Source organism: Erinaceus europaeus, chromosome 1 (assembly GCF_950295315.1).
Source record: "Erinaceus europaeus chromosome 1, mEriEur2.1, whole genome shotgun sequence".
Taxonomy (NCBI): domain Eukaryota; kingdom Metazoa; phylum Chordata; class Mammalia; order Eulipotyphla; family Erinaceidae; genus Erinaceus; species Erinaceus europaeus.
Genome location: NC_080162.1, coordinates 11,790,713 through 11,818,133, shown reverse-complemented (window position 1 = coordinate 11,818,133; position 27,421 = coordinate 11,790,713). Strand labels below are relative to the sequence as shown.

General features: G+C 38.5%; 1 protein-coding gene across 1 annotated transcript in view; it reads left to right on the top strand.

Moving 5' to 3' along the window:
- The window catches only part of ANK3 (ankyrin 3), a 306,521-nt gene that overhangs the window by 102,882 nt on the left and 176,218 nt on the right, over nucleotides 1–27,421 (top strand). Inside the window, exons 2-4 of the mRNA XM_060186709.1 lie at nucleotides 21,027–21,128; nucleotides 21,834–21,932; nucleotides 22,165–22,263. Coding sequence (XP_060042692.1) covers nucleotides 21,027–21,128; nucleotides 21,834–21,932; nucleotides 22,165–22,263 — 300 coding nt within the window. The remainder of the gene's footprint in view (nucleotides 1–21,026; nucleotides 21,129–21,833; nucleotides 21,933–22,164; nucleotides 22,264–27,421) is intronic.

Genomic DNA, 27,421 nt, shown 5'->3' with positions numbered 1-27,421 from the left:
TTTTTATTTTATTTTCTTTTTTTGGTTTTGTACCAGAGTACTGTTCAGCTCTGGCTTATGGTGTACAGAGGATTAGAGATCAGACCCAGAACCTGGGAGCCTCAGGCATGAAAGTTTTTTTTTCCATAATTTCTATGCTACCTTGTTGATGATTTTTACTTTTTGAAATTGGGGTGAAATTCAATTGTCCTTATACAGTTTATAAGCTTAAAAGGGAATTGTAGAATCTTTACTAAGAAAATTATAAGAAAAAATTTTATTTTGAGGTGGAAGCATTTAGTTTATTACTTAACCGATTCTATTTTCTTCTATGTAACAGAAGAAAGAAGGTACCTCATTTCGGTAATAAGATTCGGTGGTAGTTTAAGTGTGTTTATAAGGCAAAGAAGAATTTTAAATTTACTGATATAGCATAAACAGTCAATATCCTTATAATATTAAGCCATTTCCTTACACTAATGCAAATATGCATTTTTAAAAAGATTTAATTTATTTTTTAACATAAAGGATAGGAGGAGAGACAGAAAGAAGGCTAGAATATCACTCTGGCATATGAGCTGCTGGGGATGAAACCTGGAACCTCATGCTTTACAGTCCAACACTTTATTCACTGTGCCACCTCCCAGACCACAAATATGCATTTGCTATAGTTTTTCTTACTGTGGTCTTCAGGTCATACTGCAAAGTCAATTATAAAAATTAAACTCTACCTTCCACTAAGGCTGTTGATTTCAGAGTATATGAGGAATATGTCTATAGGAACTAATCATTTACTAGCTGTAACACTTCATCAAATATAATTCTTCTGTGTGAGAGTCCCTTTTACTCTTTTGTAAAATAAGGATTTATTCAGATATTCATAATAGACATTCTTTTCCAGAGGATAACACTGTAAATACGAATTTTCTTTAGTTAAGTGATCAGTGAATTGATGCGACCATTTCCAAAAGTAGAAAAAGTCAAAGGTACCAAATAGTGCTTTTACAGAATCCGGTCATAGTTCAGTCTTATTTAGGCCTGACTTCCTGATTCTATTGTGTCCTAACTCAGCGGCATTCTGTTATATTATTGATTTATATGTTTATGTAATTCAATAATTCCTCTTGTATATTCTGAAAACACTTCTACTTACAAGACTTTATTTTGAATACTGTTGTATTTTTACATTTTTATTAGGGGGTAATGGTTTACAGTACGGCCTTTAACCCAAAGGCATAGCCTCTCCTCTTCCCTTAATTGGTGTGTAAGGGATACACCAGGACCCCAGTGTTCCTTCATCTTTCCCTCCTTCTCCAGAGTCCTTTGCTTTGGTGCAATATACTACACCTGGTCCAGATTTCTCCTTATTGTCCTTTTTTAAAAAAACTTTTTTTTTGAAATATTTTTATATTTTTATTATTGAGTATAGACAGAGATAAATTGGGAGGGAGAGGGGAGATAGAGAGGGAGACAGAAAGACACCTGCAACCTTGCTTCACCACTCTTTATTTTCTAAAAATAGAAATTAAAAGAGAAAGAATCACCATTCATAATATTAAACATCACATCAATACAACGTTTAAAAAAAATGAAAGGAAATTAGCATTACTTGGAGTTGAAAAGGGGCCAAAATATGTGTTAAACTAGATTTATAATAATATCTGGTCTTATAAGAGACGTTGCATTTCATTTTAAGTACTGTAAAATTTTTTTAGGGCTGGGAAGACAGCAATAATGGTTATGCAAAAAATAACTTTCATAGTTAAAACTCTGAGGTCCCAGGTTCAATTCTTTTTTTTTAAATTTTTTTATAAAAGGGAAACACTGACAAAACCACAGGATAAGAGGGGTACAACTCCACACAATTCCTACCACCAGAACTCCATATCCCATCCCCTTCCTTGATAGCTTTCCTATTCTTTATCCCTCTGGGAGGATGGACCCAGGGTCATTGTGGGATGCAGAAGGTGGAAGGTTTGGCTTCTGTAATTGCTTCCCCACTGAACATGGGTGTTGACAGGTTGATCCATACTCTCAGCCTGCCTCTCTCTCTTTCCCTAGTGGGGCAGGGTTCTGGGGAATCAGAGCTGCAGGACACATTGGTGGGGTTGTCTGTCCAGGGAAGTCTGGTTGGCATCATGCTGGCATCTGGAACCTGGTAGCTTTTAAAAGATGTGCTGAGACTTGTGGAGGTGGGGCTATGAAGCAGCAGTAGCTGGGTTTGTCTCCTCCCCTCTCAGGGGTCAACTAGGAACACCCGCCAGGTTCAGTTCTTAGCATCAACATAAGCCAGAGCTAAGCAGTGCTCTGGTGTCTGTCTGTCTGTCTCTCTCTCCCTCCCTGGGTGTGTGTGTGTGTGTGTGTGTGTGTGTGTGTGTGTGTGTGTGTGTGTGTCTTTCTCTCTGGATCTCTCTCATTAAAATAAATGAATGAAATATATAAAAAGATAATTTTATGGAACCTGTAATAGTTAACTTTCTGTGTTAATACTGAAAATGAAGTAGTCATTTCTTTTTCTATGTTTATTAGTGATTTAATATTTATTTACAAAACTGTAGGGTAATAAGGGTATAAATCCATACCGTTCCCACCAGAGTTCTGTGTCCCCATTCTGTCTATTGAAAACTGCAGTAGTTCTCTCAAGGTCTCGAGGTTGCTATTTCTAATATAGAAATTTCATAGAACACATACAGATTTGTGTCTATATGTGTACACAAAAACGACAAACTGTCTCTAAAATGTTCTTGTTGTCTTGTGATGTGGTGTCATTACTCGCCATGATATAGTGACCATTTTTCATGTTTGGTTACTGAGAAAGTTGAGTTTTAAGTTTATATTTTGAGAATAAGAGCGCCCACTGCAGAAATGTAGTTTTGTCAGTATATTTGGAATATGTGGATACGATCGCTTGGAAAAGCCCTACAGGAAGGAGTTTAATCCTTGGGGGGAAGAGAACTGAAGCAAGCTAGCAGGATGGTGATTAAAGAGCAACAATGAGAATGATTCTGGCATATGCTCTGCAAAATAATAGCTGCCCTGCATTTTTGAGACTTGGTCTTTCTGGCCAGTCATCACTCTTACCTAAATTATTCTCTTGGAAAGTGGTAGCCCTTAGTTTTGTGAGGTAGTTTGTTGACATCTCACCTGTAGCCCAGCCACTGGCAAAGTATATCGACAGTTCTAGAAGGTGTCTCTGAGATCCTTCTAGAATATCTGTGAGGCTCCTCCTTTTTCTAATCATGCTGAAGTCAGCTTTTCTTCACATATGTCAACCAAAACAACACAGGGCAGAAGATTGAAAAGCAGAAGTAGATATGAGAATCTTGATTTTATTCTGTGGTCTAGACATGAAAGGGACTTTACAAAGCTGTAAACCATCTTTTTATTACATCATCATGCATTCAGGGTGCTTTTGTTTCTCTGAACTTATATTTTAGTTTTCACTATTATCTTCTAGTATGGCAAATGTCAGTAGTTATAGTCCTTATAGTCAAAAGGTCTTTTAGTATCGTCAGTATTGCCAAGTGTAAAGAGATCCTAAAACAAACAAGTTTGAGAAAGAAGAAGAAGCATCATTCGAGATAGATTACAATGAGAATGTCCCTTCAGCTTTCTTGCCTGCTTAATTCAGCTGCTACAGGGAGTAGGTAAATAAGGTCAAATTGATGATTCCAGTCTCTGTGTGAACTGTTATATTCATTTGATTCTCATGGTCATTGCCACAGTCATACCAACTGAAGGGAAAAAAAAGTAAAGCATTTTAAGTGATAATTTACAATAACATTATAATTTAAGTGATAATTCACATAAATAATATAATATAATTCATTAATAATGTTAACTGAGGATCAATTATGTGTCCGGTCATTTCTAAGTGCTTTGCATTTACTACTTCCTTAATCTTATCAGAAGCTCATTCCTTAACCAAATTGCACTTCTGTTCTCAGTTTACAGAGAAGGAAACTGAGCTGTGTAGTTTATGTATTTTGTTCGAGGTCACATAGTTTGTTTATTAAAAGTAGGATTTTGAATCCAGGCATCTGACTCCTGAGTCTGAACTCCTGGTCACAGAAAGTTCCATTGGTTAGTTTATATCTATCATCAAAGATTTAACTAACACATATGACAGATGAATCCCAAGTTAGACCGTTACCTCCTTCTGTGGTAGACAGCTCATCAGATGAGCTTTTGTTCCCTGGCTCTACCAGAAGCATATTTTAACTGGAAAACTATTAATAAGGGTGGATATTTCAAACTTCCTATGTTTAAACTAATGATACTTGTAACTATAGGATTCCTCTGGCCACTTTAACTTGGGAGATAATCTATTCTTTTTTTTTTTTTTTTTTTTGCCTCCAGGGTTAACACTGGGGGCTCAGTGCCTGCACTATGATTCCACTGCTCTGGGCAGCTGTCTTTCTTCCATTGTTTTTCTTATTGTTGCTGTTGTTGTTGCTGGATAGGACGGAAACATTGAGGGGTGGGGGAGACAGACACCTGCAGACCTGCTTTACGGCTTGTGAAGCAACCCCCCTGCAGGTGGGAAGCCAGGGTTTCAAACCCTGATCCTTGGGCGGGTCCTTGAGCTTTGCACTGTGTGAGCTTAACCGGTGTGCTACTGCCTGTCCCCGGGAACATAGTCTATCTTATCTTTAATCTTTACTACATGTTTTTCATCGAACTTTTAAAAAGACATTGCAGATCTGGACATTACTACTGTTTTACTACATCAATACAAAAATAGGTCTTCTAATTACAGATCTTGTTGAGGTAAAATGTAAATTTTGAAGATTATTTAAGCTTCTCAAATCATTAAGTTGTATAACCATCATTTCTCAGATGTCACTAGTAACCTTTGTCTTCAAAATACCTGTTTTATTCATCCAAGAAAGAACTTGAGGTGTCATTTTACTGAGGACCCCTAAGTCCCTTTGTTGATTATAGGCTTAAGTAGAAATGAAAATTTTCAATGGAAAAAGCAAAAGCATTTTAGCACGTTGGTTATTATTATTTTTAAAAGAATCAATATGGAATCCGCAGATTGAAAGCCTCCCAAAAGGGAAATTGTTTCACTTACTAGTGAGTCTCCAGCTGCACCAGCTGGCAAAAAACATTTTAGGATAATCAATTCAAGAACCCTTCTCTCAAAGCTAATTCCTCCTCTCCCTCTGCTGCCTTGGGACTCCCCCTTCAATTCCTCTGTGTTTTCAGCCCCAGGCCTTTAATTATCTGACCAGGAAGTTAAGTCCAGTGTGATTTGCTATCTGATTTCTGTATACCAAATATATTTAGGCATTGGAAGTAAAGAGTTATGTTTACACCATCAACTCTCTCCACACCGAAAGCCAAGCTATTATTCCTGATTTAAAAAGAAAAAAAAAAGTTAAAAAGAGGTTCATCTACTGAAGAAAATACTTTCTTTTCGCCTTATACCTAGACCAATTTTAGCTTACCACTGTTTTCAGTTGCTATATTTAAAATGTGAATAGTTCTCTGGATTAAATCTTTTAGGACTCATGCCAGTACCTCCTACAAAATAAGGATCCTTAAGCATGAATCTCTGACATCCTAGTTCTGCTTCACAACATACCAAATAAATGGAAAAACCCCAGTTGATGTGTTTTTATATAATCCGTCTTTTGGAATGCCAGAAGTAAATGCTGTAACTGTTCTATATTTCCCAAGTGCTAAGAAGTACTGTCTCAGTTATTGCTAGGTACATTTCTTAAGACTGTTAAGTTGCTAGTGACTTAACCAAACTATGTAATAACAAAGCATTTGTGTTATAAACAAAGGTACTTAAATTTCAACTCCACTGTACAACCCCATCCAGTTTCATTTGTTGTCTGAAGAGATAAAGATATCTGTGGGGTTTCTTTGTTTTGTTTTGTTTTGTTTTGTTTTGTTTTAGCTCTCTTTTGTAGTTAGATGTTGGGTATGGTGTTTTAATGCACTATTGTATCTCACAGGCTACATGTGATAACTGTATAAAAGAGTTAAAATGGGGATGGTGGGTACTATGAAGTGGTTCACCCAGTAAATGTCATTGTCACCGTGTGTGAGGACCCTGATTCAAGCCCCTAGTCACCACACAGGAGCACTTGCACAGTGGAGGGCTCACAAGCTTTGGAGCAATGTCTCTCTGCCTCTCTTCATCTCTGACTTCCTCTCTCTTGCTCCTTAGGGAAAACGGAAAGGCCTTTTGGAGCAGAGTAGTGCAGGTACCAGTCCAAATAATAACAGAGGTAGAAGAAAATAGGGATTAAAGCTTGAGAAAAGTGAAATTGGATCACTTGATTTTGGGAAATCACATTCACCTTAGGAATTAGGCAGAAATGTCTTTAGCCAAGTTCTTTTACCATTTAAAACTTAATAATTCTTCAAATGTATTTTCCCTTTTGTTGCCCTTGTTGGTTTTTTATTGTTTTTGTAGTTATTATTGTTATTGATGTAGTAGTTGTTGAATAGGACAGAGAGAAATGGAGAGAAGAGGGGAAGACAGAGACAGGAACAGAAAGACAGACACTTGCACACCTGCTTCACCACTTGTGAAGCGACTCCCCTGCAGGTGGGGAGCCAGGGGGCTCCAACTAGGATCCTTATGCCGGTCCTTGCTCTTTGCACCATGTGCACTTAACTGGCTGAGCCTCCAAATTTAATAATTTGTATTAGTAATTTGGTAATGGTTTACAAGATTATGATTGCAGGCGTATGGTTTGCCACAGGGCACTTACCACCACGGTACTTTTTAAAAATTTTTCTCTCTCTTTTTATTTTTTTTTCTTCAAATTCACGTACTTCAGGTCTCTACGTTGTACATATGAGCAAAACTATCTGGTAGTTAGCTCCATACTTCACTAAGCAGAGTTGCCTAGGATCATCTCAAGTTTCATCCATTTTTGTTATTTAAGAAGGTGCTATTGTGGTCTCTGGGACTAGTTCAAATGTTAAAATTGTGAATTAATTGATTTTTGCTCTTACCATGGGAAATAGCAAAAGGAATACTCAAAAAAATCCTGAACATATTCTTTAAAAAAAAATTTTTATTATCTTTATTTACTGGATAAAGACAGCTATAAATTGAAACGGAAGGGGGAAATAGGGAGGGAGAGAGACAGAGAGACACCTGCAGCCCTGCTTCACCGCTCACAAAGCTTTCCCCCTGTAGGTGGGGACTGTGGGCTCAAACCCGGGTCCTTGTGCATTGTAACATGTGCGCTCAACCAGGTGTGCCGCCAGCTGGCCCCCTGAACATTCTCTAAGTCAGCAAATAATACGTCTTTATCTAGTAGAAATGATGCAGTAAACTCCACCTCCCATAAGAAAATAAAATGAACAATAAATAATAGAAACATACATTTTTGTTAATGCAGGGCTATTGGAAAAATCATGGTATGTTTTTGCTTTGGAAAATAGAGAACATAAAAAAGGAGATATAGTGATATTACCCATAACATTGTTCAGTATTAATTGTATTTTAGCAGTGATTTTTGAAACATAAAAACTATAAGTAAAATATATACTTGAAATAATGGCAAAAAATTTTGCTTGTAGAAAGGCTTTTTGTTGGTAATAAAAAGTAAACTAAACATACTTGAATGAAGACTCTAGTCACTGCCAGGCCACACCATCACCTGGAGCCCTAGTCAGGGAGTCCTGGGATTCCCACACAGACAGGATGGGCCTAGACCTCTAACAGATCCCTCTCTCCATTGTCACTGGTCATCTCCATCAGGAACAACATAATGGACCCCTCTGTGGGCCTCAATAGGACCTTGCCCTCAATGTGGATCAATAATGGTAGGGGGGAAAGAAAAGTAAAATAAAAATAAAATAGTAGGAGGGCAAGAAAATAAGATAGAGGGGCCAGGTGGTGGTGCACCAGGTTGAACATAATATTACAACGCTCCAGGGCCCAGGCACAAGCCCCTTGTGCCCACGTGCAGGGGGAAGCTTTACAAGTTGTGAAGCAGGGCTGAAGGGGTCCCTCTGTCTCCCCCTCTCTATCTCCCTCTTCCTCTCAATTTCTGACTGTATCCAATAGATAAATAAATATATAAAAGTAAATAAAGCTGGGAGTCAGGCGGTAGCTCAGCAGGTTAAGTGCACGCGGCGCAAAGAGCAAGAAGCAACGTGAGGATCAAGGTTCGAGCCCCCGGGCTCCCCACCTGCAGGGGAGTGAATTCACAAGCGGTGAAGCAGGTCTGCAGGTGTCTGTCTTTCTCTCCCCCTCTCCGTCTTCCCCTCCTCTCTCCATTTCTCTCTGTCCTATCCAACCACGGTGACATTAAGAACAACAACAATAACTGCAACAACAATAAAAACAACAAGGGCAATAAAAAGGAAATAAATAAATATTTTAAAAATGTAAATAAAGCTAAGCATTGTCAAGAACTTTTGCAAGTATTTAAGAAATGCTTGTTTTTTTCCCCAAGCAGCATACTACCTTTGGTGTGTGTGTGTGTGTGTGTGTGTGTGTGTGTGTGTGTGTGTTTGTGTGTGCGCGCCCCAAGAGGGAACCAGAAACATATCCAAACATGGACAGAGGCTTCAGACAAGCACAGTAATGAATATACCTGCAGACATAATTTCCTCAGAAATGATTTCTTCTCCTGTAATTATCCTTCAGTGCTGCTTATTTAAATCCTCACATTTTAGAAAAACTGAGTTTTGCTTTCTTATCATTTTCACCTTTATAAGAGACCATATTTCTCTTTTATATCTCACAAGAATAGACCAAAAAAAACAAACAAACCTTGTTTTAATCACTTCCCTAACATCTTAGTTTTACTAACAATTGGGAATATGTATAAACTTAGTGTTTTCATTGACTTTGCTGCTTGCCTACTTGGAGTCCTTGCCTTAAAAACCTGCAGGACATTGGAGTTAGCATTCTATCCCTACTTGAATGAGCAAAAACCAAACAACCAGCAAGTACTGAACAATATTCAGGAGTTCACAGTAGTCATAAGAGCTCCTAGAAATCTATTATAACAAGGATGATAGCTGTAATTTAGTGTTTGCTATATATAGGTCACCTGTACATTTTATATACTGCTGTGTAGTATTACATACGTCGTATCATTTCTTCTTAAAATTCAACCAAGATAATGGCCTTCATTAGACACGTGGAAACTGAGTTTCATAAAGGTTGACTTAACTTGACCATGATCACGCAGTTAACAAGAACATCAAAGACTGCAACTTAGGGCTGCCTGTTGACAAGCCCAGACTCTTTTCTCAATACCACAGGTTCTCCCTGAGCCCTAGGATACAAGAATACTGAGATCAAGGGGCCAGGCAGTGGGTGGTGCAATTGGCTAAGTGCGTACATTACATACAGTGCACAAGGACCAAGGTTCAAGCCCCTGGTCCCCACCTGCAGGGGGAAAGCTTCATGAGTGGTGAAGCAGAGCTGCAGGTGTCTCTATGTCTCTCTCCCTTTCTATCTTTCACTCCCCTCTCAATTGCTCTCTTTTTCTATTCAATAATATAAATAAATAAATATTAAAATAAACCAATATCAGGAGTAAGCAGTATTCATATTCTTCTTAAGGTTCACATCAGGGAGGTGATGGTGATGGTGATGGTGATGGTGATGGTGATGGTGATGGTGATGGTGATGGTGATGGTGATGGTGATGGTGGTGATAATGATAGTGATGGTGATGGTGATGATAGTGATGATGATGATGGAGATGATGATAATGATAGTGATGGTGATAATGATGATAGTGATGGTGATGATAGTGATAATGATGATGATAGTGATGGTGATGATGATGATAGTGATGGTGATGATGGTGATAATGATGATGATAGTGATGGTGATGATGATGATAGTGATGATGATGATGGTGATGATGATGGTGATAATGTTGATAGCCACCAAGGTTATTGCTGGAGCTCAGTTCCAGCACCAAGAAGCCACCACTTCCAGCAGCCATTTTTCCTTTTTTTTTTTTTTAAAGATTTTATTTATTTATTAATGAGAAAGACAGGAGGAGAGAGAAAGAACCAGACATAACTCTGGCACATGCTGCCAGGGATCAAACTCAGGACCTCATGCTTGATAGTCCAAAGCCCTATCACTGTGTCACCTCCTGGACCACCCTTTTTTTTCTTTCATTTTATTTGATAGGACAGAGAGAAAATGAGAAAGGAGGAGAGAGAGAGAGAAAAAAAAAAATAGACATTTGCAGATTTGTTTGACAAGTTGTGAAGCTTCCCACTGCAGCTAGGGCATGGAGATTTGAACCTGGGTCCTTAGCAGTGATGATATGTTTGCTCAACCAGGTGCACCACCACCGAACCCCAGTATATACACTTAATCTGTTTTATATATTGAAAGATGGTATAATTCACTTGTAAAAATGTTTCAGTCTTACTCATGTTTTTCAACCAGTTTATTTTTTGATATTTTATTGATTATTGGAGACAGAGAGAAAGTAAGTGGGGAGGGGGAGATTGAGAAGGAATGAGACAGAGAAACACCTGCAGTGCTGCTTCACCACTCCAGAAGCTTTCCCCCTGCAGGTGGGGACCAAGGACTTGACCAGTGCAGTGTAGTGTGTATGCTTAACCAGCTGCGTCACTGCCTGGCCTCTCAGTCAGTGTCTATACCATAACCTTGGAGATACTTCAAACAAGCACTTGCAGCTTGAACTAAAACATTTACACTGCTCTACTTGGCATTCCAGACAACTTATTATTCTACAAAGGTTTTTGATTTCTTAACAGCCTCCAGCATCCCCTGGTACTGTAACTTCAGCCAAATCCTTTCATTCTTCTTATTATAATTAGTTTAATAATGATTGACAAGACCATAAGATAAGAGGGGTACAATTCCATAAAGAATAGGGGCAGCATGTTCAGTGGGGAAGCAATTACAGAAGCCAGACCTTCCACCTTCTGCACCTCATAATGACCTTGGGTCCATACTCCCAGAGGGATAAAGAATAGGAAAGCTTCCATTGGAGGGAATGGGATACAGAGTTCTGGTGGTGGGAAATGTGTATAATTGTACCCCTCTTATCCTATGCAGAACTTTTCAAAAAATAAGAATAAAAAAAGAATGGTATGTTAATTTGAATAAAATGGCTTCAACCAAACAATAGGCAAGTGATTTGAGTCATATTCTCCTGTGTGTTGTGACTGAGAGGGGAGCCAGTCCCTATGTCCATCAGACACGCTGTTGCCCGAGAACATTAGAGTAACACCAGTGACAAAGGGAGGCCTTGTTTTCTCACTGGACCAGAGCAGAACCTCTTCTTATGCCCTGGAACGTGGACCATTCAGATAGTACACGCACTTGGCAGATACTTTAGAGTAACACATTACATGCTGATATCTTACAGATAACTTGCTCAGTGATCTAACTGCTGACTGATCTCAAAAGAATTCAACTAATTGCGCAACCTAAAACAACTGTGACATTCATGGTACAGTCTGTCTCCAGTCAGTAAAAATTTCAGATTATCTCCTCCCCCCTTCCCTTTTAAAAGACAAATAACTACCAAATAACCCCTTTTATTGTTTATTTTTTAGGTGTATATTCAGGGTTGTTGTGCAGAGATTGTAAATAAAGGGATACTTGTATATGTGATCCATTTGCTTGGCAAATACCTGCAAAAACATGAGCCCCCTCGGGAAGACTGAGTTATTAAGACCAGGTTTTTTGTTTGGTTTTGCCTAGTTGTTACCATATTACTGAGAATAATAACGGAATTTTTTTTTCCACCTATAAATTTGTAACAGGATTTGAGGGAGAGTAGGAGCTGGACCAGAAGGAAAACTGTTTCTAAAGGCCAATGGTAATCATCATCCAAACCACTCCAAGTACAAGAGACTTGCGACCACAGAGTCTTTGCAGTTGCTGTAGGCCTGGTTTTGTTTGTATGGATTTTGCTTGGAAGTCACCTCAGTTCATCCCTGAAAATGAGGTCACTGTCCCCTAACACATGTTTGGAATAGTTAGCATCTTTACACTGGAACCTTTGCCAGAAAGGCCTCTGCTGTTGTCCATTTCAAACCTGACCGAGTGTCCATGCAGAATGACCCCTCTAAAACAGCCAAGACAGCATTCCCATCTCTAAACTGAGAAGAATGGGAATCACTTTAAAAAAAAAAAATATATATATATATATATATATATATATATATATATATATAGTAGTGATAAGCTTGTTTTTAATATATTTTATTTATTTTCCCTTTTTGTTGCCCTTGTTGTTTTTTTTTATATTGCTGTTGTAGTTATTGTTGTTGTTGTTCTTGATGTCGTTGCTGTTAAGTAGGACAGAGAGAAATGGAGAGAAGAGGAGAAGACAGAAAGGGGGAGACAAGATAGACACCTGCAGACCTGCTTCACTGCTTGTGAAGCGACTCCTTCCCCCCACCCCACCCACACCCCCCCCCCCGCCCCCACCGCAGGTGGGGAGTCAGTGTGGAGCTGGAACCTGGATCCTTATGCCGGTCCTTGCGCTTGGCTCCACGTGCGCTTAACCCGCTGTGCCACCATCCGACTCCCCCATAGGCTTGATTTTATATAATCAGTGTTTTTAAGTGCTTTACCTTGCTGCCTGTCTACTTTGATCTGGTTTATACAATAATGACGGTCCAGAATCTGCAGGCCTTTTCCCGTGTCTTTTCTCACTCAGTATTAAGAGTTCTCTCCCTGGGGGTCGGGCTGTAGCACAGCGGCTTAAGCGCACATGGCGCGAAACTCAAGGATCAGCTTAAGGATCCTGGTTCGAGCCCCTGGCTACCCACCTGTGGGGGAGTCGCTTCACAAGGGGTGAAGCAGGTCTACATGTGTCTATCTTTCTTTTCCCCTCTCTGTCTTCCCCTCCTCTCTCCATTTCTCTCTGTCTTATCCGGCAACAACATCAATAACAACAACAATAATAATAATAACCACAACAATGCTAAAAGCAACAAGGGCAACAAAAAAGAAAATAAATAAACAAATAAAATATTTTTTAAAAAAGAAGAGTTCTCTCCCTGAGGTATTTATTACGTGCCCTGCCAAGGATCTAAGCGATTAATTCTCTCTCTCCCGGTTTCCAGTGTCATCTCTAGTGTTGCTACACTGTAGTTCCTACTGCCACCTCCACTTTAACATGAATTGTGTACTGTCATTTATCTTCTGTAGGAATCAGCCATTGGCTTTAGGGCCCATGGTAACCAAGTATTATTCTAGTGAAATATATCTGCAAAGATCCTATTTCGGAATAAATCCAGGCCAGGAGATAGCTTAATGGTTATGCAGATGGCTTTCATGCCTGAGGCACTGTGGTCCCAGGTCAAATCCCCAGCACCATCATAAGTCAGAATTGAGCAGTGCTCTGGTAAAAATAAACAAGCACAGCTCTACCTATTGCTAAATAAATTTATTTTCTAAGGTTCCTATAACCAAGAATGGGAGGAGGGTTGGGGGAAGAACTATGGGAATGAACTAAGCATGTTAATATAAGGACTTATACAATTAATACATTTTACTCTAAATGGTTAAAAAAAAAGGCAAAGTTCATATAAGCACTTCATTTGTAGCACTTAGTTTAGAGCCATTATTAGTCAAGGTGGTGCTCAAGGATTTTCCCTTTTCTCTTATTATTACGTCTACATATTCCTTTCATATCACTGGTGCTTCACCACTCAGGACTAAGTTTTTTATTTATGATTTTTTTCAGATAGAGACAGACATAATGAGAAAGGGAAAGACAGCACAGAGCTTTCCTCAGTGCAGTGCTGGGCTTAGACCTGGATCACGTGCATGGAGACCAGTTGAGCTGCTCTGCAAGTCCTTCATTTTTTTTTTCTTTTTCTTTCTTTCTTTCCTTTTTCTTTTCTTTCTTAATTTATTTTTCCTTCTTTTTTTTTTTTTTGCTTCGAGGGTTTTCTGCAGGCACTACAAATTATAAATCAACTGTTCCTGGTGGACATTTTTTCCTCTTTCTTAAAAATTTAATTTGATTTTATTATATAGAATAGGACAGAGAGACATGGAGAGAGGAGGGGAAGACAGAGGGGGAGAGAAAGATAGATACCTGCAGACCTGCTTCACTGCTTGTGAAGTGAGCTCCCCCACCCCTGCAGGTGGGGAGTTGGGGACTCGAACCAGACTCCTAAATTGTGGGAATTGTTCTTCTTTCTAGGTAATCAGTGCTTCTGCTAAATAGTGATAATGCTTCAGTCTGGCAGGTCTCTGTCTGAATAATGTCATTTTTGTTCAATGTTACTTCATATTGCTGATGAGGAAAAACCAATTGATTCTTGGCTGTGGTTACTGTATGGGGTTTGCACATGTCCCCCATATCTGCATAAACGTTCTCCGGGTACTCCCATCTTCCTCTTAAATCTCCCAAAGATGTTCTGTATAGAGTCGCTGGCATGAGTACATTTTCCTAGTCTGGGTGAATATGAGGGGTGTGTGTGTGTGTGTGTGTGTGTGTGTGTGTGTGTGTGTGTGTGTAAGTACTCTTTGTAAAGGAAGAACATCATTCTGGCCCTGACCAGGTCCCAGTATCATTCCTGTCTTGGTGCCTAAATTGCCAGGATTGCTCCAGCCTCCTACAACCCCAAGATAATATAAGTAGGTAAGGGGAAAAAAAAGAAAGAAAAAGAAAAAAAAAGTATTATTGTGTAACATGTTTGGGAACTTTATTTAATAGATATGTGACTATAAATTTGTTGTGAGAACTTAATTCTGGCTTTTTATCAATTAATCTGTGATAAAATTGGTTTTTCTATGTTATTTCACTTAAAGTTGCCATTTCTAAGAACTATCCACAATGTTAAGTGAGAATTACTATAGGCTAAATGCCCCCCTCTCCTCCCTGCTCCCCAGCCTGCAATGGCCTGAGATTTTACACACTGTAAATACTTTGAGAGAGACCATATTCACTTGCCTCTCATTACAATATAGTGTTAAAAAAGTTCTATTTTGTTCTTAGTTGTTAATCTTTTACTCTACTCAATTTATAAATTAAACTTTATTACAGGTGCATATATGTATTCTTATGTTACCTAAATATATATAATGTAATCATATAATAAATACAATATAATATTATATAATACTTTATATAGAGAGCAAGTTACCCACTGAAAGTCTTGTATAAAGTATCCCCATGGATAAAGAGGTGCTCAGTTATATAAGTGGAAATGTTCAGTTATTAGACTAATTTATAATCGTGTTTGACTATACTTAAAAGATATTTCTTTGGAAAACACACACACACACACCGCTCATATTTCTTGTTGAGTAAACTCACTAAGTACACAAGGCACTAAGTAGTGATAAAAGTCTTGCAACGCCTAGATTCCTTCTTCAGATTTTGGCCCCCTGGGGGGAAAACACTGACCAATCCACGTGTATATATTTTGTGCTGACTCTTTAGGCAAGGATTTCTCTGTAAGACTTCCCATCTGGAGAGCTCAGTAGCTCATGGGAACTAATTTCCTTCCATAATAATTTGTCCATAACTGAATTTAAAGAGATATTGTTTTGATAGAATGCTCAATATTCAAAGTCAAGTTAGAGCCTTTGTTGAGTAGCCCTTAGTTATTTGATAAAAAAAAAAAAAAAAAAACCTCAGTTAAGAGACACAACATGGAAACTCAGTAAAGAGACACAACATGGAAGCCCAATACAAAGTATCAGTTTTGCGCACTGAAAAAATGATGATATATAAATACTCTAAGCAGATTTTGACAGAAATTATTCACTGTCAATAAGAAATGAAATTTGAGAAAGTCTACGAAGCAGTGAACTGAAGGGAAAGAGTTTTCAATTATCCTACATCTGTTTTCACCATTATACATCCAGATGTTGATACAACTAACACATCATTGATATTTCACAAGTATTTATGGAAAGAAGGCTTACAGATTGCTTACAGGTGGTTGAAAATCAAAAAAAGAAAACTTTTTTGTTCTTTTCTTATGCTCTGTAATACCTATACTTCCTATGTTGTTGATATTCTTCCTGGCAGTCAGTCCCCTCATCTTGCTTTCTCTTTGTATTGTATTCCCTCCCATTTCTCTTCTATATATATTTTATTTATTTCCCTTTTGTTGCCTTTGTTGTTTTTTATTGTTGTTATTGATGTTGTCATTGTTGGATAGGACACAGAGAAAAGGAGAGAGGCGGGGAAGACAGAGGGGGAGAAAAAGACAGACACCTACAGACCTGCTTCACCGCCTGTGAAGCGACTCCCCTGCAGGTGGGGAGCCGAGGGCTCGAACCAGAATCCTTAAGCCAATCCATAGTCACTTGCCTCTCATTACAATATAGTGTTATAAAAGTTGTATTTTGTTCTTAGTTGTTAATCTTTGACTCTAATTAATTTATAAATTAAACTTTATTACAGGTGTATATATGTATTCTTATGTTACCTAAATATATACTAATATAATATTTTATATTATATTTATATATTTATATTATAATATATTATATTATAATATAATAATTTATATTATTATATTATATTATTTTGTGCCACCTGCACTTAACCCGCTGCGCTACCGCCCGACTCCCCCCATTTCTCTTCTTATACCTTGCTATGTAACTGAGGGCTGAAAAACTGATGAAAATAAAACTTCCTTTCTCTTCTTCTGAAATTCTCTTGTAAAAAAATTAGCTATGTCAGAGGATTAAGTATCTTGAAAGTATTTACCAAGAGTGCTTTATCACTGGAGCCGATGTTTTGAAGTCTGACTACAAGAGTGGGTCCTGAAGCCCATAAAGTTGTGTGAGAATTATGAATGTATATGCACATTGAATGTTTGTGTGCAGATGAATAGCAAACTGCAACCACTGATGGAAAGGAATTTACTCGTAGTTTTTGTTAGTCTAGAAAGAATCTAAATACCAAAAAGGTCGAGCACCAGTGAATTAGAGAATGAGTTTTTATTGTGTTTTATTTTGATTTAAAATTTCAGGTGGGAAAGTGGCTATGAAATTGCCCAACCTTTTCAACTCTGGATTCAATTTGGAGGCTTCTCTTGAATTAGAACACAACTTTGAAAAATTTCTTTCACAGCTGTTTTTATATACTGGGAGTCAAGAGTTTAGGCTGCTGAACTCACAGTTGTTATCTGTGACAGTTGAAATATCCAGGCAGACTGATGTCATTTGTTCCCAGAAAAGCATCAGAGCCCTTCTGGGCAAATTCACTGATAAATCATTGAGCAGGCACAAAGAAGATCATCTTTTATGGTACAGTGAGCTATCCTGGAGTCGCTAATTTATTCCGAATTAAACTCACAGGTCAAACAAACATAAATGTCCACCTTCTCTAAGTAGTAAATGTCTTTGAACACAGACTCGACTTTTATTTAAACTTCTAGAAACTGGGGTTGATTCAAATCCTTGTCATATCGGAGTAAGTAAGTGTGTTAAAAGGTGCTGTGATACTTAGTGATTTCCTCTGTGATCTCTGGTTTTCCACCCGATAGCATTCAATGCACATGACTATTTGTTATTCAGAAAGATTTCTAAGACTAAGGCCTACAATGCTTCTATGTTTGATCTATTGTAATTTTAACTTTATTGGGGGAATGTTCTCCAAGACAGCTGTTGTCTTAGTTGCACAATTTCACATCTTCCCTATGCATATGTAAGCTCCCCTAACCCACCACCAAAGTGACATCATCCTTCCTCCACCCCCCTCCATCAGAGCTCAGTGCACCAAACCCCCCTTTAACTCTCTGCTAATTAATGTCCTCAAGTCTGCTGATATACACCAAGGGTTCTTTTGCTTGTTTGTTTGTTTTAATAATACTTTACCTTATTTGTTTTGCTTACTTTGGTTCTTATTTGACCTCTGGGTGAGATCACTCAGTATTTGGATTTTTTTTCTTCTGGAAAAGCCTACAATTCTTTTTTATTATTATTATTATTTATTATCTTTATTTATTTATTAGATAGAGACAGCCAGAAATTGAAAGGGAAGGGGGAGACAGAGAGGGAGAGAGACAGATACCTGCAGCACTGCTTCACCACTTGCAAAGCTTTCCCCTTCTGCAGGCGGTGACCCAAAGCTCAAACCTTTGTCCTTGCATATTATAATATATGCACTTAACCGGGTGCACCACCACACGCCCTTCCCCCCAAGCCTACAATTCTTTTTTGTTTTTTTCCCCTCCAGGGTTATTGCTGGGCTCGTGCCTGCACCATGAATCCATCGCTCCTGGAGGCCATTTTTTCCCCCTTTTGTTGCCCTTGTTGTTGTAGTCTTGTTGTGGCTATTATTATTGCCATTGTTGATGTTGTTCTCCTTGTTGGATAGGACAGAGAGAAATGGAGAGAGGAGGGGAAGACAGGGGGAGAGAAAGATAGACACCTGCAGACCTGCTTCATCGCCTGTGAAGCGACTCCCCTGCAGGTGGGGAGGCGGGGCTCGAACCGAGATGCTTACTCCAGTCCTTGGCGCTTTGCGCCACATGCGCCACCGCCCAACCCCTGCCTACAATTCTTAATGAATTAGTTTAGTATTTATGTCACTGAATCTTAACTGAAGAGATTATGCCTTCATTTCCACCCTCAGGCCCACCCCCACCCCCACCCCAAGAGGGAGCTGTTTTGGCAATTCTGGAGACAATTTCGGTTATTACAAATATAGAAGGTCCTACAGACACCTAGCTGTAGAGACCAGGGATACTGATAGTGACACTGAGCAGGACCAGACTTCCCACCAGCACAGAACTGCACTTATCAAAATGTCAGTGGTGCTGAGACTGAGAAGCCCTGCTTCAGAGAAAGCAGACACAGTGCTGTTGGTCTGCTTCTAAATTCTGCTTCTAAGACCTTCTGTTTTGATCATCACATTAGGTTCACTTCTATTACTTACGATGTGGTCTATTTACATGATCACTGTTTTACCTGGGTCCCGCTCTGTCTGCAGGGTATTGGTTTCATCCCCACTGGTTAGATGGAAGCTTTCTATGTTCTGTTCTCCCTCTTTTTTTGCTCTGCCCCCTCTCCTAGTCATTTCCTTCGCTTGCCATTTCCGGTGAAGAGATACATAAAAGGCGATGTATCTTATTAAAAAACAGATACTGCTTCCCAGCTCAGCCATGAGTCCCTGGTCTCTCTACCGCCTGTGAAGCTAGCCCAGCCCGGCACACTGCCATGAATGGGAGTCATACCAATGGGAGTCATAGAGAAACCTCTTCTTTTAGGTCACAAGCAAATCAGCTGTTACTGACCCACTCCAAAACCAAAGTCCTTTCGAAGGAATTCTGGAGGAAGGGGCTGGGGAGACTGCACAATGGTCATGCAAAAGTCTTTCATGCCTGAGGCTCTGAGGTTCAGGTTCAATCCCCAGCAGACTGAAGCAGTAAACCAGAGCTGAGTAGTCATGTGGTCTCTCTTTAAATATCAATAAAACTTTTTTTAAAAACACCTTGATTTAATAATGAAAAAAGACGCTTCTGGGGATAACTTATTGTTCCTCAAATATTGGCATCTTGGCAGTTCCGACCCCTGCTTATTGTAAAGGGGTTTCCATTAAAGAAGGGCAAGAAGTCACACCAGACCCAAGGCTGTTGAATATATTATCTGGAGAGTTCAATTGTTAATGAGGGAGAAGAATGCCGGTGTTCGTTCCTCCAACATTAAAAAGTTCGGCACGCATGTTAGGGCATGAGAGGAAGAGAGGGAGACAGAAAGAGAGAGAGAGAATTAATAAAAGGCCAAGTTACCACTTACATACAATGGTGGGGCAAAGAGGGAAAGCTCACAGATTCTAGCTTTTAAAACCCAAGCCCCGCCTCCACCTTTCCAAGCCACACCTGTAACCACTCCCATTTTATGGGTCCTACTGAAGGTAGTCCTTGTCGCTCAAGACAATAAAATTATGCCTTGGGAGCAGCGAGCAATTCAGCTCTGCCAGGGTGGTCTGGGAAAGCTTGACAGGTAAGGTGGCATTCCAGCAGTGGCTCTGAAGGAGGAGGTATTCACCAAAATGCTTGATCCATGTCCTGTGTGAATGCATTTATGTTCTGTAATGATATGTTCTTGGCTACCTCTTCGGGAAAATATGCTTCTGTATTGAGAGGGCTTTTTGCTTTTACCCTCTTATTCCTATTGTGTAGTGGGTAGTGTCAGCTGCACAATTACATTAGAATTTACGAGTAAATTCAGCATTGTAACTGTTCAGTGAATGAATTACAGATTTGGTATATATATTGACTTGCTGCTGCTAATGCTTCTGATCATTTTCCTCAGAGTGTAATCTTTAAAACTTAGGGAACACGTGCTTCACAAGCTGTGTAGGCATTTATTAATACTTATTAAAAATTTTATGTTAATAGGAGAATATATTAACACAATTCCTGCTACCCAAAGTCTGTGTCCCTACCCCCACCTCCCTACTGTAGAGCTGAAAATCCACCCTCCCTTTCCCCCCTACCAAAGTTTTTTACTTTGGTACAATATTCCAAACTCAGTCAAATTCTGCTTTGCATTTCCCTTAGTCATGCTCTTTAATATAACCTATATTCCAATAATTGCTTTGACCTATAAAATAAACCAAAAAAGCATTGCTGACAAATTTCTGTGAAACTCATGTGACACCATTAAAATAATTAAATATGTTTGTGAAGCTTTTAACTGAGAAATTCAGTTAAAAGTGATTGTTAGATACCACAAAAAAAAAAAAAAAAACCGTCACCCTTAAGTTTCTAACACAATAGGATAATAAGATTTTTCTAATGTAGCACTCTAGAAATTATATGATTTCTTTTTACTCTCCAAAAACTATATGCTGATTTCAAATTCCTACAAATTGCAAGGAACTCTTTCCATTCAGAATCCATGATAACATCGTAGAAAGAGAGTAACTTTCAAGAAATTTCTCCTGTCTGATAACTTTACAAGGTTCTCTTGTACTTTTTATATGTTAGAAGTAAAATGGTTTAATTTTTTTAAAAAAATGTCTAATTTTTACTTTCTTTTCAGTTTGGACAAGCAATGAGGTAATTAAAGCCATGTATTTTAGTTTTACTATACATCAAAATCTGTTTTCTTGTTTCTTTTAGTCTGATGCCAATGCAAGTTACTTAAGAGCAGCTCGAGCTGGGCACCTAGAAAAAGCCCTCGACTACATAAAAAATGGAGTTGACATCAATATTTGCAATCAGGTTAGTTGTGGTTATTATTATTCCACTTATGTAACATTTTAGTTATTTCTTTAAATTTAGCAAAAACATAATTTTCATTCCATATTACCAAGATTGTTTATTTTAGTGATTTTTTTTTTTCTGTTAAACTATCCTTTGTCTTGTTAGGAAAACATTTAAGAGGGGCCAGGTGGTGGCACACCAGGTTAAGCACACATAGTAGGAAGAGAAAGGACTGGCTCAAGGATCCCAGTTCAGTTCCCTGGCTTCCACCTTCAAGGAGGTCGCTTCACAAGCGGTGAAGCAAATCTACAGATGTCTCTCTTCCTTTCCCCCCCCCTTCTCTGTCTCCCCCTCCCCTCTCAATTTCTCTCTGTCCTTTCCAATAAAAATGGAAAAAGTGGCCACCAGGGGCAGAGGATTTGTAGTGCAGGCACCCAGCCCCAGCAATAACCCTGGAGGCAAAAAAAAAAAAAAAAAAGTTACAATGATTGAATATTAGGAAAACATTAAGAAATCTAGATATACTTCCTTTTAATGATTACTTCCCAACACTTAATAATATCAGAACAATCCACCTACTTTTGAAGGATTCTCATTCCTCAGTCTAGTGCCTCTAATGCTCACGTGCATGTGATTATGGGTATTATCCTAAAAGTTCTCCATAGATATTTACTACTCCAGTTTCAACCCACTGAGTAGAACTTTCCTTTCTTTTTTAATCAGAATGGATTGAACGCTCTCCATCTTGCATCCAAAGAAGGCCACGTAGAAGTTGTTTCTGAACTGCTACAGAGAGAAGCCAATGTAGACGCAGCCACAAAGGTCAGTAGCATACCTTTAATGCTTTTCACGTTATTCCTCAACTACAGTGAGGACTTTGTCCTCAATAAACAAACAAACAAACAAACCAAGGCATGCCTTTACGAAATACTCGTGCACAGTTTTCTTTGTGGGATGTATAAGCATAGGGAGATTTTGATATTTTACAAAATGTCAAAACAGAAAAAGGCAAATAAGTTGACATTCTTTTTTTTTTTTTTTTTTCGTTTTATAGAAAGGAAACACAGCATTGCACATAGCATCTTTGGCCGGGCAAGCAGAAGTGGTAAAGGTATTAGTTACAAATGGAGCCAATGTCAATGCACAGTCTCAGGTAATCCTGGTTTTGTTGTGAAGAAGTTCTGTTATTTTAACTGGCAATTAATATTCTCTAACTGTTCATTTCATATGGTTATTTGTAAAACATATGTGTTAGGAAGAGGTTTGGGGTTTCTTTTTTCTTTCAATTGTCCTTTGAAACTGAGATTCGTCATCATAGACACAAATATTAAGAAGATGCCTGTAATGCAGAGGTTTATGAAGCTTATGAAGCAGCTTCAGTATTTCTTAATCTACAGACATGTGAGTGCCTATAAATTAGGACTTATTCTTAGACATTCAGGATTTTCAGTTCTTGCTTTATCTACTTGGAAAAGGGACAGAACTAACTCCTGTCCACTAGTTGTGGTTGCTATATAGTGTGGGGCAGATTAAAAACTAAAAAAAAAAAAAGAAAGAAAGAAAATATATAAAACTATATTTGAAATATACTTTTAAATATTTGTTTATCTGGGTAGAGAGAGAGAGAGAGAGAGAGAGAAATTGAGAGGAAAGAGGGAGGGAGACAGGAAGACAGATACCTGATGCCCTGCTTCACAACTCATAAAGCATCCCCCTTGCATGTGGGGACGAGTGGTTTGAACCTAGGTCCTTGTGCACTGTAATGCTTGCACTCAGCCAGGTTCACCACCACCTTGTCCTAAGAAGGAACTTTTAAAAGGGCCCAAGCTTTAAAATTTCTTGATTCTGTATAATGGAAATAGGTAATACTTAAGATCAGTAGCCCCTCCTATAAATCCTCAGAGTTTTACATGATGTTAGGTTAACATGATAGAGTTTGAGTCTAAAAGAATCAACTTCATTTTATTACTGGTTTTAAAATATAGATTCTCATTATCCAAAGCCTTTATTACTGGAGTCTGCACCGATAGGTGGTTTTGTAACCATTCACGCGTCACTACGTAACACACAACGTCCATCAAAGACTTGAACATCTTTATCTTTTCAGCTTAATACTCCTTTCAGCTTATTAATACTGCCGTCTAATCCACATCTACAGCTGTCTCCTCTGCAGCGTTGGATATTGTACAGATTGAGATTAGAGTACAAATGCAAGGTTTGCAAAGGATGGCAGGAGTTGATGAGTCACAGAAAGTGAGGCTGGCTCACGGCTTGGCTAATGGCTTTCTGGCAGCACTTAACCAGGTAGCATGTGAAAAATTCGGGTGATTTTCTGACAGGTATTCCAGATGAGAATGACTTGAAAATCAAAAATGTCAAATGAACAAAAGGAGATATTAGCCGAGAGCTCTGCTTCTCAAATTAAGAAGCATATCGGTGAGACATGTGGTTCTCGAATACATTTTATTAAAAGTGCTTTCTTTACCTGTGGTATGAAAATTAAAAGTAACAAGAAGCATTTCTGTCACGTAATACACCTAGAGAAACATTTTTCTCCACAAAAGCCTTGTCGAGTCTCTATTCATAAGTTCCTGGGTATGAGTTCAGTCCATTCATGGATATAGTAATATCCTATGTTTTTTTTAAAGATTATTCAAATTTACTTTTCTAGTTTTTAGTTTTATCCTTCAGATGAAGTCTCTGTATAATTTTTTTCATTGTTTATTGTGGCCTATTGACCTATATATATATATTTTTTCTTTTTCTTTTTCTTTTTTTTTTTTTTTTTCCTCCTCCAGGGTTATTGCTGGGCTCGGTGTCTGCACCATGAATCCACCGCTCCTGGAGGCCATTTTTTTTCCCCCTTTTGTTGCCCTTGTTGTAGCTTCGTTGTGGTTATTATTATTGCCCTTGTTGACGCAATTCGTTGTTGGATAGGACAGAGAGAAATGGAGAGAGGAGGGGAAGACAGAGAGGGGGAGAGAAAGATAGACACCTGCAGACCTGCTTCACCGCCTGTGAAGCGACTCCCCTGCAGGTGGGGAGCCGGGGGCTCGAACCGGGATCCTTACTCCGGTCCCTGCGCTTTGTGCCACATGCGCTTAACCCACTGCGCCACCGCCCGACCCCTGACCTATATTTTTTAAGTACACTTTCCTTCTGTCTTTTTTTTACACCAGAGCACTGCTCAGCCTTAGCTTATATTGGTGCAGGGGACTGAACCTGGAACTTTGGCGCCTCAGGCATGAAAGTCTCTTTGCATAACCATTATGCTATCTCCTCCTGCCTTAACTTGATTTCTTCAGCCTTTCTTAATGCTGATTATATTCATGAAATAAATGACCCCCTATATTTTGGGGTCCACAGATTGCATGACTGCTTTTCTCATTACTGCAATCATATAATAAAAACTATTGTTCCATGAAATATCATTCTCATGGAAAGAAATTGCACAGTTTCTCCAACCATACGAATTCATTACCATCTGGACTAATTTCTTCCTAATTGTCTGTGATTGGACCATTATCTCATGGTCTAGGGGAGTTCACTCGGACTAAAAACAGTGCTTCTCTGGAAACAAGTAATAAAACATTGAATGTTGACAAATATAGAACCTTGAGACATGCAGACCAGCTCACTGTAAGAAAAGCATCTTGTTTTTAAACCAATTTTGTCAATGCCCCTACAGCTTTTTACTGGAAAATAACTAGTATTAAATCCCGAGATAATGGGCAAATTCTTTATTCTGCTTTCATTTCCTTTCCCCCCGTGGTACCCAGGGGAGAAAAAAATAATCCTCCTTTTAAACACAGCACACATTATGACTAATGTTTAGACAGAATTTTAAGCCTTCTCTGGAATTCTAGGAGAAGCTACAATTGTAATAAAACCAGATTTGATTTCAATTTATACACATTCCCTACTGTTGATGAAATAAGGGAGAACATAGACTGTGAACGTCCCTGTTCTTTGCATCTGTGCTCAGAATTCCCTGCCATAACGTTGACACAAAAATCATATCCTCCTTCATCTAGACAGCTTCCCTTGGAAGCATTCTAATTTTATCATCCCATGGACAGGGTAAAAAATGGGATGATCACGAAGCTGAATGGGGTTTCCACATTACTTCCCCATGGCAACTTTTCACTTTCCTAAAGAACACCAAGCAATAATGGTATGAAATGAGATGAAATTCTATTTCCCATGAGGCATGTGAAAAGGAAATAATAACATGCAAGAAACACATCTATCTATGAAAATTTTTAACCTATCGGACACATTTAATAGTCTGCAAGAAAGAGTGTAAGGACAGTCCTTGGGCTTCCTTAATCATGAGGACTCCCTTTGCCTTAAAAAATAAACATTACCCTGGGCAGTATCAGGTTCTGATCTTTTTAGCTACAGCTCTGTAAACTGGGAATTGGTAGCTACTCTTTTTCATTCTTACTGTTGCCTTGACCTTGGGTCTTAAAAATTAGCTTAAGGAGTCGCGTGGTAGCACAGTGGGTTAAGTGCAGATGGCACAAAGACCAAGGACCAGCATAAGCATCCCAGTTAGAGCCCCCGGCTCCCCCACCTGCAGGAGAGTCGCTTCACAGGCGGTGAAGCAGGTCTGCAGGTGTCTGTCTTTCTCTCCCTGTCTCTGTCTTCCCTTCCTCTTGCCATTTCTCTCCATCCTATCCAACAACAACAATATCAAGAACAACAACAATAATAACTACAACAGTAAAACAAGGGTAACAAAAGAGAATAAATAAATAAAATATTTTTAAAATAGTTAGCTTCTTCTATTCCATAACATTCCAGGAATCATTTAGGTCTACCATGAGAAAGCAATTGGACTAAATAATTAAATTGTTGTAAAGAACTCTGTTATGATTGAGCCCTTAATATTTTGTACTGAATAGAGTACCAATGATTAACAGTGGTTTCTGTTCAAAATTCTCAAAGTGCCATGTCAGATGACATCCTGTACTTTTTCTTTCTCTATTTTTTATAAGGTATCAACTGTGTTTATAAGGAAACAAAGTTGGTTTAAACTATTTTATTTTAATACTTGCTGTACAAAATGGTGGTTTCTATGGGGGGCTGGGGTAGGTGTGACCCAGGTAGGGAAGTCAAAAAGAAGGGTGAGGTTCAAATAGAGCCTATCTGATTTTTCACCTCTCATAAACCTTCACAAATGTAAGTATCATTACTAAAGTAGTGCAAATCTATTGCCATTCCCTTAATACTTTCATTAAAAGCTGTGCTTTGATTATTTACTTAGACTGGTCCTTGGAAATGAGGACACATTAAAATAGTTCCCAGATGTCATTTAAGCCCTTTGTTAGATAAAACCACAGGAAGACCTTCTAAATTATTTTTATTTTTGGTGGGTGTTAGGCAGCATGCATTTACACAATTTGTAAAATTACAAATTTTCAGATTCCCTTGCTGTAATAACAGCACAATAAGTGATTTGAGCAGAAGGCATTGAAAATATTGGGTAAAAACAGACAACCAAACGCCATACTTATTCAATCTTGCGCCGCTCTGCTTTTTGAGAATTGAGTCTATTGTTGTTACAAAAAAGAAAATGCAAATTGGGTCTCCATATGTTCTTTTTTGGACTGCTCTTTGCTTTGAAAATTTCTAAGTTAGGAAATTAATACTAAAAATGTGCGCTTTTTTTCCACTTAATTGAAAGATTGCATTCTTTGTAAAAATCTAACCATTCTCCCTACCCAGGTTATTATTTCACAGATAACTGTTAAAACATTATATAATCTGTTGACAAGACATTGCCTTTCTCTTTGTACTGGAGAGCAGCGGTAGTATTTGCCTTCACTCTTTCCAAAGGGTCCTTTCAATTATCTCCCTAGAATCACATCATATATACAGAGATATAAAAGATATGCATATTTATGTGTAAGTATATCTCTTCATCTCTTGATGCTTTCTTGCTGTGTGAACTTTGTGTTAACTGCTACTCTTTGGATTACAACAACAGAAGCTCACCTGAGCAAAAAGAGACTGCTTTGGAGTTAGATGGGGAAGGCATAGTCAACAGATGCTATTATAATGTTTTAAAACGCAATGTAGGTGGGATGGAAGAACTTAACTGAAAGCTAAAGGATAAAATAACCCTTTGGTATGATTTCTACAGGTTATTCAGATCACACAAATATACACACATGTATGGTATATGTTTATTCACATGCATGTATATGCATGTATATGTTTATTCACATGCAGGTATCTATGTACATTTAGATCAAGCATTAAGGATAATGTGTATCTTCAAAATATCATATACGAAGGAGACTTCC